An 18,499-nucleotide genomic window follows, 5' to 3' on the forward strand; every position below is an offset into this window, starting at 1 on the left:
GCCATAAAGCTGTCGAACCAACCTAACGGAGCGACTGCTCCTGTATGGAAAGCGATGGATGTTTTCAGAAGGCATCGAATAGACGCGTTTGCTGCTTAGAGCCCAAAACAGCTACACTAATGTACAGGCTGGCGCACGATAGCCGTAGCCGCTTATGCGCCATTAAACCCAACACAACACAACTAATGTACAGGCGTGCTATATCGTATTAATGGCTGCTATTGGCGGCAAACGAAACGCGAACAGCGGAGAGCGTGACCAGTGGAACGTTCAGCGCGACCAACGAATCTTTGCGCTCATTCGCTATCAGAGTGCAGGGTTCAAGAATGTGTGACCCGCTCACATGCGCTCGGCCTTCGCTTGGTGCATTTTTAGTCACCGATACACCGCGAATGTCACTGTATAGACACTTTCTCCCGCTCGCCTCTGGAGTGCAAGCTGTTGTCCCGCGCACAAGTCCATTTGGGCTAGTGCTGTTAGCAGGTCGATGCTCCACAGCACTCGCTGATACACGCTCAGTGCTCTCCCTAGTCGGTGACAATGTGTACGATTCCTGTGTTCATGCTTGCGTTTGTTTTCTCGCTTTCTTGACTTCCATGCTGTAAGATATTTTGTAGGTTTTACTACAAGACCTTATCTTTCAAACACTGCGAAACTGTACATTACATAGAGGGGGCCACACCTCATCAAAATGCACTCACGGGGATTTTACCTCTAACCCCTTCGTCCTTAAGAGCTAAAATAAGTTCCACCTAAGTTGATTTTCAACTTCATGGACTTGTTGGACGCATACCCAAGTTCATGAACGGGATTTAAGGAGAGCAGTGAGAATCCCCGGCAGGCAGGAAATGAACCACAAAAGGTTGTACTATGTCTTGCACCCAAATTATAGCGGAGCAGTCCTAGGCAGCCTTTATAGTTTGAGTCGGATTTCACAGCACACGCTCCCTACAGCTTATTGACACAATTAGCTCTGAAGGCTATGCAAAAGAGGTCATCTTCACCAGCAGCAGCAGCTGCCTGACTATGCCAACTGCAGGGCAAAGGCCTCTCCAATAACTCGATAATTAACCCTGTACTGTGCCAGGTGCGCCGTCCTTATCCCCGCAAACTTTTCAGTCTCATCAGCCCACAACTTTTTAGTGGCCAATTCCTAGAGGGATCCTATTCCCGCGCTACATTTCTTGAACTTTCTCTGTCCAAAGAAAAATAAGGAAGAACAAGAGCGGATCGATAGGCGACTTTTGGAGGCCATCGTGCAGTGCATTCTAGGGCTTCCTACTTCGAAAATGGGGTTTCACATGGTTTTGCCGTGGAAAATTCCTCGCTTGGAGTGGAGCTGACTTTTCCTCTGGAACATGTATTGACAAAAAAAAAAAAATTGACTTCATATACGCCACGCTGCGTGTGCAACTCACACTATGCATTGTGTAACTCAGCGAGTATAAGAGAAAACGTTGACTTTTTTTTAGACGTCCGCCTATTTCACTTCTTCTTTTCTCAGTTGCCTCATGGTACGGCCCAGGAGTCAACCCACAGTCTTGTGCGCAGTTGACTCGCCCCTGAGCGCGACAGAGAGCGGTAGTAAAATGGAATACCAATAGTTGGTACGCAATATTGGAATAAAAGAGCGCGAAAGACAAACAAGCAGGTAGACGGGATAGGCGTCGACTATCAACTGAAGGGTTTATTCGAGCAGAACAAAGGACGTTCGCAGATAGGACACAAAAAGTGAAATTCATTCAGGCTCGTCAAGATACAAAATTTCACTACTATGGCGTTCCTCAGCGTACGGGTTGTTTTGAAAACCTCTGCCCGTCTCATACTTTCCTTCCATTACGGTACGGTTAACGTAGCCACCCACTTTAAGTCTGCTGCTGCGCCTTACCTTTACTTTGGCCTCTACATAGACATGCAGAAAGCACTTCGCTGCGCCCTACGACCGCTCGCCCCACTCGATGACTAAGAAGATTCATTGCTTCTTTCACTCTCCTCTTCATCCCTTCCCTTGTGAAGCGGTTGAGGCGGCCGTCAAGAATCGACAGTTACTGAATACTTCTTTTTCTAAAGTACTCGAATATTCCGGTCAAGCATACTATCGGATATTTTCTATCCAAAATACTCACGGTTGCTACCTATTGTTGCGGAATTGTAAGAAAATAGAAACTGTCACGAAAAGTTAGTAACAGCAGTAGTTGCCTCCATAGCAGTAGACTTTTTAAGAGAGTATGGCCTTTTAAGAGTGTCTTTTAAGTGGTCTTTTTTAAGAGTGTTTTTAAGAGTGTGCGGACAAGTAGAGATTGATTACTTTCAAATCTGTGTGAGATCTATCACAGAATTGCTAGTTATAACATGCTTCACCCTTCTAATGGGAGCCGAGCGGTCAACCACCACATGCAGGGGTGCCTATAGGAGTAGGTCACAATATGGATGCATGGCTTCTATGGGGAGCGATTGCGCTATCGCTTCGTCACGCGTAACCAGGCGATGCAGTGTCCCCTTTGGGGGTAATTTTGTTGTCATAGGCGATAGTGTTGTACGTGCTCTTCTCTTGTAAAAGATTTCGCCTGTTCTTTCTGAAGACATCCGAGTTATCGGTTATCAGTAGCAATTTTTTTGGAAGGTTCAGACGATGTGGACGCCATTGTGTTAGGTCACAGCAACACAGCGAATGAAAGTTTCAGAGGCTAGTCAACGCGGTCGTTCCTTCTCGAGTACCGAGCAATACTTTCGCACCGTCAGTGCGCACGTCCTGATGTCCCGACGTGACAAGCGTGCGCCCACCTCGCCACTTTAATGGAAGTCAAGTTTCAAATCCCAGAACTGTGGAGACGCCCCCTCCGTGTGCGACCTCTTCTGGCCAACATGTGAAACGAAGATCATAATGGTCGGCGCCTGGCACCAGCGGAAGCCCTAGCCAGACAGTATGACAACAGTGAACCGAAATTGTGCCTTTTGTGGCAAGTGTGCGAAATAAAAAAAAATACGATGCTTATAGGCAGAGAATCGTACGTGCTAGCTTTTTCAAAAATACGAGAATAAATTTTGTTCGTTCATTCATACATTCCTTCATTCATTCAACTCTTGATGGAAAGGTCGTCCATGTACGGTTTCGTCACAGCTTCAGGCAGAAAGGGTTCCCGCAGGGCCCGAGGCAGCAGGTCGACGCCCTCGACTTGCAGTTGAGCTGCAGGCAGGTGAGGTTGTTGCGGTGGCCCTCGCAGCCGTCTGGCGAGGAAGCGAAGGTCGGACACCTGAAGATGGCTCGTCGGAATCGCGGGGGTCCTCCTGCACCTGGATGACAGGCGAACCGATCAGTACTTCGTCCCACCGCTCGAACGCTCCTCCTTCTAATGTTTTTCGCAGTAGAATACAACAATAATGGCGACTACTCAATAAGAACGTACATAACAGACACCTCAAGAACTGTTCTCAGGCAGGACGCCTCCATCTCGTAACTCCTATCGCATGGAGAATTTCATCTCTCCATCCTTCTTCCATCTCCTCTTTGTGAGTTAGAACAGAACCCTTGACCACACCATTCGAGACGTTTTGGTTCTTAGTGGTGCCGAGAAGGTTGTGAGAAGGTTGTGACATATTCCAATTAAATAGAGAACAAAGCATCACCAACTATTTCATAACTTTAAATGCAATGAAAATGTTTTCCTTGTACAGCTTCCAGTTATTATCACGCTCTATGAAGGAAGTACGAAATAATATGCAACAACGGCAAACTTTGGCCTCAATAACTAGAAATGATCAGACGTATAACACCTGAAATATTTTTCCATGGCATATAGAAACTATGAGAACAAATTATGGTCAACAAATGCTATCCTATCAACTTCTAAAACACCTCACCCTACTGCAAAACAACAACGTTGATTTAAGTGTCATGTCTTTTAAGGCCCCTTTTGTATGTTATGTGAAATCACGTTTATAATTTTTTTCTTGTTTCCTCCTCTTTTTCTTGGTTTAAATAATTGTGAATCTATTCCTGTTTTCTTTTCTCATAATGTTATTTTTGTATACACATGTATTATGGTCTTTGTGAACTTTGCTTGTGTCGTGTCAAGAAATAACTGTGAAAAGGAAAGCCCTGTTTGCCGATATCTTTGCCGACAAAAAATGGTTAACAAAGCATGAACTTCTTCAGGCCACAATTTTCGGTACTATACAGCTCGACCTAAAGAACGTCCTTGATTAACGGAAGCGTTCTGCTATTACAATTACAGTTACTACTGCAATAGCCTAGTCGGGCACTTTCTGGGCCTTTTGCTAGGCCTCCCGAGCCAATTTGTGCTGCATTGTCTCAAAGAAAGAAAGAAAGCAAAGAGAGGAAGCAAGCAAGCAAGAAAGAAAGAAAGAAGGAAAGAAGGAAGGAAAGGAAGAAAGATAGAAAGAAAGAAGGAAAGAAAGAATGAAAGGAAGAAAGAAAGAAAGAAAGAAAGGAAGAAAGAAAGAAAGAAAAAGAAAAGAAAGAAAGTAAGAAAGTAAGAAAGAAAGAAGGAAAGAAGGAAAGAAAGAAAGAAAGAAAGGAAGAAAGAAAGAAAGGAAGAAAGAAAAGAAAGAAAGTAAGAAAGTAAGAAAGAAAGAAAGAAAGAAAGAAAGGAAGAAAGGAAGAAAGAAAGAAAGAAAGAAAGAAAGAAAGAAAGAAAGAAAGAAAGAAAGAAAGAAAGAAAGAAAGAAAGAAAGAAAGAAAGAAAGGAAGAAAGGAAGAAAGAAGGAAAAAAAGAGAATTGGCTGCTCGCATTATCACGTATGCGAATGCAAAGGTACAGAATTTTTGCGGCTCGCGTTAGCGAGACACATTTTAGCAGCTGCCTACACGTGGCGCACATCCCGACACTGCGATATTCTGCACGGTCGAAAGTACATATAATCATTCAATTTTGTCGTTCCAAAGCTCTACGTTTGTATTATCGCTCTCCGGGATATTCCGAACGCACAAAAGGAAAACAATGATTGCCGACCAGCGCGTAGAAGACGCGAAGAATGCTCCGGAAGGAAGCAAGCGGCACCGATGCGGTGAAGCTTGTTGTTGTTTCTGAAAACGCCCACCGGAGAACAGTAATTAAAAATCAGATTACATGATAGGCAGGAGTTGCACAAAAAGCCTTCCGAAACTTTGTGACGCGGTATTTCCAGTGGGCAAAAGCAGTTACTTGCACAACACAATCTAACGACAGAGCAAGCTGTGTGCTGTCGGTTCTGCAAGCACATTTGCCTTCCTCGTGTTCACGTGCAGTGACTCGGACCCAATGACCAGGGCAAAAGCGAAGGAGGAACAGCTGTTACACTAAAAAAAAAAAATAAGCTACTACGAAGGGTGGAAACTAAACAAAATTCGGTAGCCAGGGCACGCAAAGCCAGGCTGTAGAAAGGAAAATCTATAGCAGGTCACAAAAACAAAACGTTTCCGGGTTCTGTCTGGATTGGTGCTCATGGAGCCAACTTCTTGCGCAGTCATTGCAATAAAGAGAAATGTTTTAATTTTGGAAAAGCGCCTCATTTTGCCCGTGCACTGTCCCATTCTACTCGTTTCTACTCTTTGGGGTCGGACTTAAAGGCGACATTTTGAACTATTGAATATCATAGCATTTTACTGTGTTCCCTTTCAGCTTGTTGCGAAATGTGAGAGGACTCGAATGTTGCGACGGTGAATATTGATGACAGTGAAGACACGGCGACAGATTCTGTAGCAAACTAACAAGGAAAACTGTAATTAACTTTACTGACATATACACAAAGGAGTGGTCGGACGGAACACACAACACAAACGTCTTTCTTTCTTGCCGTCGACGAGGCCACTGTCTTGCCGAGGGGGCCCGGCCGTTTTTTCCTGCACAGGCCGTTTCGCGCCCAAACTCGCCTCGCGGGCGCCGCTGACGAAACCCGATCCTGGGCCAGCAACCAGCGCTCAAAACAGGGAGCGTCCCCGCACTGTCCGGTCCCCTTTGGCCCCCCGTCGCACACACGGGCGTAGGGAAAAACACACACACACACAAACGTAAAGGAGGGCACACGGGTGACGAGAAACGCAGGCACTTGTAAATGACGCCGTTCCTGGAAGACGCACACTCCCCGTTCCCCAAGAAGAAGAAGAAAAAAAAGGAAGACACAACACAGCTCGCCTTTTCAAATCTAGGCAGTGTCATGACAGGACAGTAGCAACTAATTCAGCAAGATTTGTTTGTTCATAAAAAGCTGAAAAGCAAGGAAGGCTGCGGAGTAATACCACATGGTATGGGCTTACTGCTATGTATAACGCATATCTAGAGGTTATAGCTGATCCGATGGATGAGCGATGAGAGGAGGCGCTGCCTAAAACCTGGAATCCAGACCCTGGAATACAGCTCTGGCTGGTAGAAAGTGCAACAGCAGCGGCAGCTTTCAAAACTAGGAAGACTCTCCACCATTAAATCTATATTCAGTAAAAGTTTTCAACATCATCAGCGATATTTGTTTGTTGATACCTGAGAATAATAAAAGCATGTGATGATTTGCAAATTTGTGTCGTGTTAAGCCCCACTCTACTTTAACTAGCGAGAGAAGCTGAGGTTCTAACCGTCACAATTTTATTACATAATTTTATATCTATATGCATAAAAATAAAAAGAAATGAGGGCTAACGATTACCATTAATCATCAAGTGGCTGCGGCACGGGGGCATCATTTGTCTGGAACAGAGTAAATGCTGACTCTTGGAATCAGTGGCGTATAGATACGAGCCAGCGGCTGTCACCATAATTAGGCGACTAGTTATAGCCGTATAGACCGTAATTATAAGGCCGCCGCGATGACTTAGTGGCTATGGCGCTCGGCTGCTGACCCGAAAGACCCGAGTTCGATACCGGCCGCGGTGGTCGAATTTCGATGGAGGCGCAATTCTAGAGGCCCGTGTACTGTGCGATGTCAGTGCACGTTAAAGAACCCCAGGAGGTCGAAATTTCCGGAGCCCTTCACTACGGCGTCCCTCATAGCAGGAGTCGCTTTGGGGCGTTAAACCCCCATAAACCAAACCAAACCAAACTAGAAGCAGACATCGCGCTCAGCGCTGCGCCTAGAATAGCGGCCGTAATAAACTTCGACAGGTCTAGTTGTTTACAAGCGTGCAAGATGACCGTTCATGCGTCCTTGGCTAAATTTCATGTAGGAAGGGTAGTAGCACCAACTTCCGAAGTGACCAGTGGTGCAGAAAGCACCCATCTTCCCACATGTCACGCTCGCAGGGATAGCGTCTGAAGTAAATACAAGCTCTCCTCTGCTGAAATCGCAACCGTGGTGAAGTCACGCTTCAATTCCAAATAATATGATTGTACAAACTACGACGCACAAGACGAGGCGAACGAGGAAGAAGCAAAAATTGTCAAGGACACCTGATTGCCTAATGTATTAGCAATACGATAACATCAGAAGCTATTTATGTCTTTACCGGAAGTGACGTCACTTCATGCATGATGATGCCAGTCCTGGTCTAATGATGCGTCTTTGTGTCGCTGACGTCATTTCCCTTCAGGCAATCGGCGAATTTTATGATCAATTGCGCATTTATTGTAATATGTCTTTCAGTGTTATCGCATTATATATAACCTAAATAATAGGGCATAATTTAAAGTAGCGTATATGGCAGAAATGGGTGTGGGGCTAGAATACGACGGCGCCTCGCAACCACAGGAGAGCGCCCTCGCTGCTGCCGACATTCCAGATTAATTAAAGTAGCCGCGTTCAACCAGCGAGACAAGAACGAGTGGGAAGCCAAACTCATTTTCCATGTACTGGGTGCTTGGCGTGTGAGCGCTGTACCTTGCAGTAAAGCCGGGAGCTGAACGTATTAGCTCGACTGAACCCTGGACGCTACAAGTCAAGCAACATGCATGCACTTCGACAGGCCAGCGAACCACTGGCAAACCTGAGGCCTTCATTTTAAGATTTAGCGAAAAGTCATTTAGTCCTTCATGGAATGCGCCCCGCCGCGGTGGATCAGTGGTTACGGCGCTCGGCTGCTGGCCCGAAAGACGCGGGTTCAATCCCGGCCACGGTGATCCCGGCGGCGGCGGCTGAATTTCTATGGAGGCGAAATTCTAGAGGCCCGTGTACTGTGCGATGTCAGTGCACGCTGAAGAACCCCAGGTGGTCGAAATTTCCGGAGTCCTTCACTACGGAGTCCCTCATAGCCTAAGTCGCTTTGGGACGTTAAACCTCAATAATCCAATCCAATCCTTCATGGAATGCACACTTTTGCTGTGGCCACTTCTTTCGAAGGAAAAATCGACCCGTGTTTTTTTACTTTTATATCATGAACCACTTGCAAAACCGCGGTTCTTAATCCAATTTATTACAATCTAGTCGTACAGCCTACAGCTGACAGAAGTGCTACGTATTAACCTTTGTAGTTAGCCCAGGAATATTCCACGACTTCTCTTTTTCCATTTTTCCGGCAGCGGTGACATCATAGTTGGAACACCTTCAAATCAGGGCCTAACCAGGGTGCTTGGTTTGGACGTATGGTGGCTAAGAGAAGTTCTGGCAAAACATGTCAATAAATTACAGCGGTTGATTGCTGCAATGGCAAAATCCGAAAGAACAAATACGCGTTACACAAGTTCCTTTATGAACTAGAGCAAAAGGCATTTTGTCAAATAAGGATGCAACCGTAAAGATTGCCGCTACTTTTTGACTCAGGCCTGGGGATCGTTTATGAGCTTTGACTACCCCTAAGTAGCCATCGACTCTTCCGCAGTGTTCCACGTGTTGTTTATAGCCACAATAAGCTATGCCTGGTTCCTGTGTTATGTGTTTATGAGTTCGTGTAACACCCACCTAAGTCGTCTAGGCAGAAGTGGCTGTTGCACGGCGCTCTGCAGCACACGGATCCCCTATCTTCGCAGCGCAGCTGCTGGCAGGTGACGTTCCCCGCCTTGTTGCCACAGCCGCCAAGCTGAGGCAGTATTAGCGGGCAATTCCTCCGAAGACGGCGTGACACGCTGGCAACTCCTGTGAGGCAGGAGTAAAGTGCGATATGATTAGCTATTGCTCGAACACAGGGGGAGAGGAATGTGGGTATGTGAAGGAAGAAGAGGGAAAGGGTTGTAGGGAATGCAATCACAATCAGTCGTATAAGCGTGTGCATGTGCCTTACCGCTTCCACTCTCTCTCTAGAATATAAAAGCTGCTAGCAGGGCGCGCATTCCTACACACGGTAAAGCTGTTATTCCTGCATATTGATAGTGTCAAAAACCCTGCGCATCGCTAGTCGTCAGAAAGCAGCGCACAATTCTTTTAGTTGCGCGCTGTTGGATTCTGGCGTAATTATCTGGGACCCATTCTCCTTAACCAAAAATGACAAACTAGAACGAATACAGCACAAGGTCGTCAGGTTTTTTTTACCATTCATACGGCCGTACATGTGACGTATTGAAGCGCAGTGTATTACCCCCCGTGACTGTGCGCAATCGTGTCTGCCGATTAAAGTTTCTTTTTCACCTGGGGAGTGGTAATTATAAAGTTAATACTTCCTAATTTTTACTTATGCGTCAGGTTATAACACAAGACGATGGCCCGTTTTAACAATAACCCCTTTGAACGCGCGGAATAACTGTTTTAAATATTCTTTTTTTTTCCCGCGGAGAATAGACGATATGCGAAATTGCTTGGCAGTCTGGCAACACCGCGCCCACAACTTCCGGTTTCCATCTTGGCGCGGTCGAGCTCGTCGAGCTGGTGCATCGTTTGCTATGCGTACTTTCTTCTTGCGAGTGGAATTTCAACAGGCAAGCTTCAGCTGCTGCGTTGTTTTCACAGCTGATCTTCGACCAAATGTAGGTGCTTTCAATAAGCGCCAGCTTACTCCTACCGCATCCTCAGCTTCGCTTTAAGTCTGGCGCTGATGATCGCAATAATCCGCACTCGAAAGTGGGTTGGAAAGTCGAACCGTGACCGTGTGCTGTTGTCGTTTTAATGCTCGCATTGAAGCACCAGTTCAAGCATCACGCATTATCATGGCTATTTTATTCCCAGGTGGACGCGAATTCATCTGGTAGGGTAGCGAGCGGTTATTTTGCGGTGAGTGCGCACGTGTGTTGACAAACTTCTGTGACAGTGCGAACTTTCGTTCGCGCCGACGCCAGGAGCTTCGTGTATTGCAGTATAATCACACAAGACCCTCGACCAGCTGCGTAATTCGATTCAGGAGAGCAAGCTGCCGGGCTAGTTGGTGAAGCATGTTAAATTGAATTCAGCGCAAAAATACAGACCTATATATCCCTATATATCCCCGGTACTTCAGCATCAATAAACAGTTGGTAGTTAGCGCTCGTGAACGTCTCAGTGTGTCTCTCTTTGTCCCTTGTCTGTATTTTTGCGCTGAATTCAATTTAACGTAATTCGATTCCTTTACTGTAATGTGCAATGCGCATCCGCGGTTTTCAACGTCACCGGTTCAGAGCCCGGCGTCGGTTGATTTTCGCCACAATTCGTTGAAACCGCGTCCTGCTTAAGACGCAGTCAGTCGACATTAACAAGAGGAAAGTAGGCATGCACATATAATTCAAAATATTGTAAGCAAAGACGCAGCTTTTTTTTTTTTTTTTCAAATAAGCACTGAGCCACCGCGGCGGCTTGATTAGAGAAAGATGTTACAGCTGTAGGTGCATGCACAGACTCGATACGCTGGTCAAGCTGTGTGTGCAGGGGCGAAATTAGCATGTTCGGTTGCTTCCGAAACTTAATTAGCTTACTCCCAAACTTGGACAAATGGCTTTGTTGCGAAGCAAGCTGTTGGAGCTTGCCACAACGATAATAAAATCTGATGGCCTGAAGCGTTTCCAGAACACTGTTGCACGTACTTTCTAGCTTAGACATGCGTCCCTCCTTCATAATCAAGTAGCTATATTATTCGCTTCTTTTTTTTTTAGATTTTCGTCACCGCAGATATCGAAGGTATAGGAATCCTCAAGAAATAAACCATTCGCACCTCAGTTTTTATACGTAGGGTGTATCAATTGCTTCACAGACTCCTTAACGCGCATAACATATGCGTATATGGTCCAGAGAGTTTGCTCGCCCTTCTAAAACTAATTGAACACGGGAAAAACTTAACTGAACACGTAGCAAACTAAGCAGTAATCGGCATATGGTTCTTCGAGTGAACTTATTTCGCCACGGCACAAGCGATTGACTAGCCTCATTGGCTATCGGTCCAAATATCTGTGCATACATTTTGTTTGTGTCACTCAATAAAAGCTTCTTGATTCAGATGCCCTAAATTAACAGCGATAGGTCACCGCTCACAGAACTTGTTTTCATCCGCGCAGCACGAGCCGGCAGCGACACTATCTGGGCGCGCTCTAAGCAAACATATGGTTGGCTTTCTTGTCCCAAATTTAGTGCCCTGATTTGTGTTCTGATTTGCTGCTCAAGTATGCAGATCTTGGTTACAAAGTAATTAATCCAAACTGTACAGCTATCACTGAAAACAAAAATAAAGAAACTGTGGCTGTGAAGGTGTGCAACTACTGTCGGAGATTCGAGAAGAGGCTGGCTAGAAGGCGAAAAGCTCGCTTCAAGAATGCCCATCGTAGCAAGTTAAGCAATTAGAACGACACAGGTAAATATCTAAAAGAGGGACAAAAGAAATTGTGCAATGGTTTCTTTATTTGCTTTCTAGTTTCTCTGATTAAAATTTCGCATATATTCACTGCTCAGTTATAGCTTCAATCTAGATGAGGTGAAACCAAGGTTGATCTTTGGTCTCGAACATCGTCCTTTCGTCGGACACATAGCTTCTATAAAGCATTCAATATCCGTACCTTTGACGCACCAAGAGCCGCCACAGGGCTTTGGACAGCACTCGAGACCTTGGTCCGCGCAGCTTTCCGGAGTACAGGTGGTGTATGCGCAGTCACTGTACCGTCCTCTGGTGCTCGGGCACGCCGCGTCAGCCAAGCACATCGCGTACAGGACCAGTGTGAAGACCGTGAGAGCGGCACAAGCCGACAAGAAGGACGACTTCATGTCTGCAGAGAGCGTGTCTATCCTAAAAGAGAGACACTGCAAGCTGAAGTCCAAGTCCTTCAAGTTTTGATTCAGGAGCGGCGCACTCGAAGTCGCGGCGTAGAGCGTAAGTGCGTACGCCGACAACAGAAGCAGCGCACTGGTTATACAACCCAGCTACGTGCAGCCCTCACTTGGGAGATGCGAAGGGTAAGGAAAAAGAAAATGAGGATGGACATAGTTGATGCAAGCCCTTATCACGCGTACTTTCCGGACGCACGAACGCAGTCGCAGTCGACTCGCTACCCATTTCCACAGGTTATGATTTTGTCTGCATTCCATCCAGTCTTGCGCTTTTGTTTTTGTACGTCCCATAGCTGTTGCTGCATTGTTTCAGAGGTCGTGTGCCAGCGTGCACCATTTTGTCGACGTGCCAATTTTTTTCCTTGAGGCGATCCTGACTTCTGCCAACTGTGGGTTTTCGCAGCCCTTTCCCCCGCTGTCTCGTATGGCGGCGAGGCGACCAAACACACGTGTCGACGCCCATTTTGCGAGGGGCAGGAAATCCCCCGCTTGCTTCTGTCGATGGAGACTGGGCGTTCCTATCGGGAGCCAGCCACGCACTTCGCCATTGCGTACGTGCAGTACGCACGCATATATATTATCCGGAGAAGTGTTAATCGATGCCCGGAAGAGTTGCGGCCGTGAGCCGCAGAGCGGGTAACTGCACCTTCAAAAAACACCCGCTGCTTACCACATTTGCAGCATGTCGTTGTCTTGTTAGCACAGCCTGGAGACGTTTTTCTGTTTGACAGCACTGGCGCGTCTGCTGGGAGACATTAGAAAGTCTGACTTCCTAACTACTACAGTAAGTGATCGGCTCAACAGTGGGCTTCCTTCGAGAAGTACTCGCTTGCTTTTGAACGCGTTCGCTTCGAACGCAACCCCTAAACCCAAAAGCACCCGCAGAGACCATGCGCAGTCTTACAACGAATGAATACCGATAAATACTTTTAAATTCGCCCTCGTAGGCGATGGACCCAGCTGATACCTGTGAATGGCAGTTCAAGGTGGATAAAGCAGTGGCATTTGAGTGGCCGCACAAATATCGGCAGCTGTGCGTCTCTAGCAGCGATGATGTCCTTGAAAGCTGCCGGCAATGACGCCAATGACGTCACAGGTTCCGGCTTCGACCACCGCAAGTAACAATCATTAGAAGGAAGTAGCAGCGCTCGGCATTCCTTCTAAAGTGCCTCCGACGCTATGGGGGGCAACAAAGTCAAAAGAATTCCTTACATTTTGAATGGCAAAACGTCGCGGGCCGCTGCGGTACGCACTCACGAATGGCGCCTGTATTCTATGAATGAGTTGTGGGCGGGCCAGCAAGCCATTAGAATGGAGCTTAGTACTATAATGCAAGAGATAGCGCCTCGGTATAAGAGTTAAAATGCATGATTTTAAAAACATACCTGCTGCTTAGACTGTAAAAATGCGGGATATTTGAATAAAGCAGCGTTTTTGCATACAGCAGGCTACAGTGGGGAAATAGACAAAGGGCATTGAACCGAACCTTACACACACTCCCTTGAAAGAACTTTAAATGATCGCCCTTAAATCGCGAACAAATTATTTAAATGTGACTTCCTTGACAGACAGACGCAAACCAAAGGAATGCGACAGATATTATTAGTAATTAACTTGATGTACATAAGCTGAATGAAGTATTTTATTTTGCAGAACAGAATTTCGCTTAACACGCCACGCTTGCACGTACGAAATCATCGCCTTCTTTTTATTATTCACAGGTATCAACAAACAAATAGAGCAGAAATGTTTGGTAACTTCCTGACATCCCGCTAAGTACAGAGGGCAAAACGCATGTCTAGAACAAGCGAACTGTTTGTTCCGCACCTCTCAAAGACGCTTTGACCAGCAAGTCAGAAAATTACAACGAAATCCTATATGTTTAACGGCACATGCTTACATCCAGACCATTTCTAACTAAATGTTGTCTATAGATATAGCGTGTTGAGCCCGAAACACGCCCATAGCCTGTTCTAGACATGCGTTTTGCCCTCTGTACATGTGAAAAGCACAGCGGAGTCAGAACAAAGTAAAATTTTAATATGTTCAATAGTTCGAAATGTCGCATTTTCCCACGACCTTTGGGCTAAAACGCCGCAGTGCACTGGCCAAATTGAAACGTTCTTCAATGACTAAGCTATTACGCAATATTACGCAGCCTTGCAGTGAATGCGCACCAAGTTTTCTCTATGCGCCCTAACACTATCTCTCTGAACCTATCGGCATGATAAACACTGGATCTAGACAGAGCCTTCCCAGTTTTGCTGCATGGCGTTACAGATTATCGCCCATTCTACTGCCAGGCTTTGCGTGTAATCCGGCCACGCGATCCATTTGAGTTTCCTACCTCAACGATTGCTTCACCTTTGGGCTGCACCGTGTAGCTGCGTAGCTGCTCCTTCGAGCTTTCGGTCCTTTGGTGAAAAGAGGTGCCTTTGCTCGAAAGGCCTTCGAGGAATGACGTGTAACAGGGGTATTAAATTCGATGGCTCTCTGTCGGTTGTGCGCTAGCCAATCTTCGAGGTCCGATTCCAAATCTGGAGAGTCAAGGGCACCCATTGGCCACTCAACTTTGTTGACAGAGTGCGGCCAGGCCGGCTTGGGGCTGCCGTAATCGAACATCCCGAGTATAGAACTGTCAGTCCCTCGCGCTGTGCTTTGGATATCGTTGTCTTCATCAAAATCCACCACAGCGCAATGGATCCAGGCGACACTGATATCGCATTTTCCTCTTAAGGTGACTTAAGCTGCTCCATAATTTTTAGTAAGCAGCTCTCGGGTGCTTTAACATGTCAGGAAACAATGATATTGTGCTTGAGCCTCAATATTTTGTGGCCGATCCATCTTCTTTTGTGCAAAGAAAAGTTACACATTGCTGAAGTTAATTTATTGCCCATTGATTACACCTATCCTGTCTATTTCCCAGAACCCCAGTGCGCTGTCCGAGAACGCATGCTGCTGCTGCCCCCAGCGAAGGTCCTCGCAACCTAGATAAGAGGTCCACGCTCTTCCGTTAACTCGTCAGACTACTGACTCGATTGCTATTGCAGCTGCACATGTATAGCAGCGTTCAAATGGGTGTTCACCATCTACTTGGTTTATACACAGTTTACATGGTTTACAATTGTGTTTTCATGGAGCCCCTACTCCAGTATGTGTTAATGACATGTGTCGGTGTGTGTTCAAGACATGAGTTTCACGTGCACCTACTCACCGCGATGCGAGTGCCAGCCAGTGTGTGCGTGTGTGCGTGCGTGCGTGCGTGCGTGCGTGTGCGTGCGTGTGTGTGCGTGTGTGTGTGTGTGTGCGTGTGTGTGTGCGTGCGTGTGCGCGTCCGTGTGCGCGTGCGTGTGCGCGTCCGTGTGCGCGTGCGTGTGCGCGTGTGTGTGTGCGTGTGTGTGTGCGCGTGTGCGTGTGCGTGTGCGTCCGTGTGCGTCCGTGGGCGTGTGCGTGCGTGCGTGTGCGTTCGTGTGCGTTCGTGTGCGTGTGCGTGCGTGTGTGCGTGTGCGTGTGCGTGTGCGTGCGTGTGTGGACATCAGTCACAAAACTCATTCTATTACGCCATCATCAACCTTCAATGGCACTTTCCGTTTCCTCCCCTTCCCTTTCCCCTGTGTGGAGTAGCAGGCCAGGGCCATGTTACCCCCGGCTGACCTCTCCACCTTTTCCTCTCATTAAAATTCATTTCTCTCTCTCTCAAATGGCCGTTGAGTAGGCTATTCCAGGTGTCTTCGAAATGCCTGTCCGAGAAAGAACAGTAAGGGTTAGCACATCAGGTGCATTGATTTAACTTTAATGATATGCCTGAGATACATTCTATGCGCTAAAGTCCATAGCAAGATTCACTAGGTATGCAGCGGCTTGTTCAATGCTACATGGCGAATGCTTGCAGCTCTAACGCAGCACTGAATCATGACAGCCATGATCCAGACTCATCCCTTGTAGGCGGATAAAGATTGTCACTCACAGATTTCGCAGTCGGACCATCACTGGCCTACTATTGTGGGCAGATAAAGCAGCCAACATTTTACAACACATGTCTCAGATTTAAGCGCTATAGATAGCGACAAACATGCTTATTGCTGAGCAGCCGATTGAACTTAGAGAGCACGTAATTCATGTATTCAGTAGATTATTGACTTTCTGCCATTCCGAGATGTCAATCAGCGGACAGCGAGCAGCGAGCGTTGGCGAAACGCAGCAACGCCCTTCGTGAGAAGCCGGTATAGTGCTTCGTAGTAACCGAAAGGCAACAGCAAGCAGCGATTCATTGAGCATCGTGGGAACGCCACTGTAAGTTCCAGACAAAAGTTTGGCCGGCATGATTAGGATACGCTCGACCACTATATAAGCATCACCGCAATGCTGAGATAGTCGATACAGTATACAGAATTTCCTATTCAGAACCATCTCTTTACGCTCTGAGAATGAAAAATAGTACACGACAGCAATAAATTATATAGAAATAAGTTCGACGCATCTGTGAACGCAGGTGAGTATCCATATTAGGCAAAATGTCTAAGATTAATAAGAAAAAATTGCACCGAAAGTAAAGATTGACGTAATTGAAACTCATTCTAAACTCGAAACTCTAAAACTCGAAACCCATTCTGGCGCCGTCAAAAACGTCATTTAAACAAAAACAGCGTATCTGTTCAAAATGGCCACAAGAGCTACGGTAGCAGCTTCAATGGCAACGCGCCAAGAAACGTTGGAAGCAGTCCACGAACTACTGTCTTTAAGGTGAGCGCCATATTGATCTTCATTTCCTTCGGTGGTCTGTTCCCCTGTAGTGGGACCCGGTTCGCTTTTCCCTGAATGCGATTCGCTTTTGGCGCTTCCTGGGTGATTATTATTGGTAGCAGATTGCATTTTAGTAGTGCTGAATTCCTTTTTGGTAGCGATCGCTTCCTTTTTGCCAGAATCAGATTCGTGTCTGGTGGTCTTTGAATCGTGTTTACCGACGGTCGGTCCCATTTTCGCAGTGCTAGATTCACTTTTACTCACGGTCGATTGTTCTTTAGCTTCGCTTGATGTCTCTTTATCAGAAAGGGATTTCTCTGTGTTGGTGTCTGAACTGGTTTCAACCGCAGTCCATCCCTTTTTAGTGGCGCTCGAATTATTTTTGCCAACAGTTGATTCCTTCTGGGCAGTGCTGGATCCCTTTCCGCCGGAATGCGAAAACGGTTCCTTTTTACCACTGCTCGAATCGATTTTACCTGCAGTCGATGTCATTGTGGTGGTGCTTGATGGTTCCTTGCTGGTGATACTGGATCCTTTTTCTTCAGATGTTTCCTTGGAAGCACTGCTCGAATCGTTTTTGCCAGCAGTCGATGTCATTTTGGTGGTGGTCGATTCGGTATTGGTAGCGTTTGATCCCTCTTCACTGGGGCCCGATATCTTTTTGGTTTTGTCCGATTCTCGTTCCGCAGCAGTAATACCGCACAAGCCGAAAGACTTGTCACACACGGTTCCGTTCGGGCAGGCAGAACAGGCAGGGCCTTCTTGGTACAGCGGCTTCTTGAAGACGTTTCCGGTGACTGCGTAGTTGCACACGTAGAACTGCATGCTCGTCAGCTTGACGGCTCCGAGGATGCTGTACTCCACAAAGCCGCAGCCGACGTAGCTCGTCTTGGCCCACACAAGTTGGGTGAAGTGCCCTATCATGGGCTTCGTGGCGGGCGGAGGTAAGAACTCGTGGCGCTGCTCCAGTGGGTAGACTTTGTACTCTATAAACCACTCTTTGATGCGACCAGGCCAGTCGGTGCTCGTGAAAGGGAAGTTTCTGCCACGGAAGGCAAGGTTCTGTCCCGTCGCATTGAACTTGGTCGTGAAGCGGTCGCGCCAATCGTCGTGGCTGTAATCTCCCTGGGCGGAGGTACATTGCTCGGCTTTCGCTTGCGCCACGGAAGCGAGCTCTTTGTCCCAGACAAGTCGAGCCATATTGGCGGCCGGAGGGAATCCCGGCAGCTTTCCCAGCGCCACCATGCTCCGGTAGTCGTTGTGTGTCTTCAGTATGAGAAGGCGCTCCTCCGGGCTGATCCTCCTTTTCCTGACGTTGCAGTCCTTGTTCGGAGACTTGCAGGCCGTGTGCGTGGGCCGCCGCTTGCGGTATTCTTCCTTGCACTCCTGCAGAGTCGGAACAGCGACGGAAGAAAACGACAATAATACGAGCAAAACCCGAGGCACTTCCATGTCTTCTCGTCTTCTTCCTCTGACCATGGCACGCACTCGCAGATGTCATACCACACTGAAGCGCTCTCTTCGCCTTCTTCCACGTGCGTATTCGCGCACGTGTCCATTACTCATAAAACCAGGAACCAGTAGGAGCCGATATCAGCGGCGTGAATCGCAAACGGCTTAAAAAAAAAAACGCTTTGCGCAGTCCAGAAAGGAGAAAACAAAGAAACAGGACATTCAG

General features: G+C 47.0%; 2 protein-coding genes across 2 annotated transcripts; both read right to left on the bottom strand.

Moving 5' to 3' along the window:
• Nucleotides 1-3,045: 3,045 nt before the first annotated feature.
• Nucleotides 3,046-12,015, bottom strand: LOC149339665 (uncharacterized). Its single transcript, XM_089550533.1, has 3 exons — nucleotides 11,811-12,015; nucleotides 8,824-8,997; nucleotides 3,046-3,294 (listed from the first exon to the last, which is right to left on the bottom strand). Exons 1-3 carry the CDS (start codon nucleotides 12,013-12,015, stop codon nucleotides 3,116-3,118), a joined length of 558 nt encoding a protein of 185 aa, XP_089406659.1. The 3' UTR covers nucleotides 3,046-3,115.
• Nucleotides 12,016-15,774: 3,759 nt separating this feature from the next.
• On the bottom strand, nucleotides 15,775-18,273 carry LOC149339666 (scoloptoxin SSD976-like). The gene is made up of 2 exons (XM_089550968.1): nucleotides 17,298-18,273; nucleotides 15,775-15,818 (listed from the first exon to the last, which is right to left on the bottom strand). The coding sequence occupies exons 1-2, from the start codon at nucleotides 18,271-18,273 to the stop codon at nucleotides 15,775-15,777; spliced, it is 1,020 nt and encodes a 339-aa protein (XP_089407094.1).
• Between the last annotated feature and the right edge of the window lie 226 nt (nucleotides 18,274-18,499).

Source organism: Amblyomma mixtum, chromosome 6, assembly GCF_055824585.1.
Source record: "Amblyomma mixtum isolate Tamu chromosome 6, ASM5582458v1, whole genome shotgun sequence".
Taxonomy (NCBI): domain Eukaryota; kingdom Metazoa; phylum Arthropoda; class Arachnida; order Ixodida; family Ixodidae; genus Amblyomma; species Amblyomma mixtum.

What these genes read in the sequence shown, in the direction of transcription:
- LOC149339665 (XM_089550533.1), bottom strand. Translation starts at nt 12,015, where the DNA reads ATGAAGTCGTCCTTCTTGTCGGCTTGTGCCGCTCTCACGGTCTTCACA. An exon ending in CGGCTCTTGGTGCGTCAAAG is followed by an intron (nt 8,998 to 11,810) that starts GTACGGATATTG and finishes CCTGCCTCACAG; the next exon opens with GAGTTGCCAGCGTGTCACGC. An exon ending in CTTCTGCCTAGACGACTTAG is followed by an intron (nt 3,295 to 8,823) that starts GTGGGTGTTACA and finishes CCTGTCATCCAG; the next exon opens with GTGCAGGAGGACCCCCGCGA.
- LOC149339666 (XM_089550968.1), bottom strand. Translation starts at nt 18,273, where the DNA reads ATGGAAGTGCCTCGGGTTTTGCTCGTATTATTGTCGTTTTCTTCCGTC. An exon ending in CACAATGACATCGACTGCAG is followed by an intron (nt 15,819 to 17,297) that starts GTAAAATCGATT and finishes TTTCTCGGACAG; the next exon opens with GCATTTCGAAGACACCTGGA.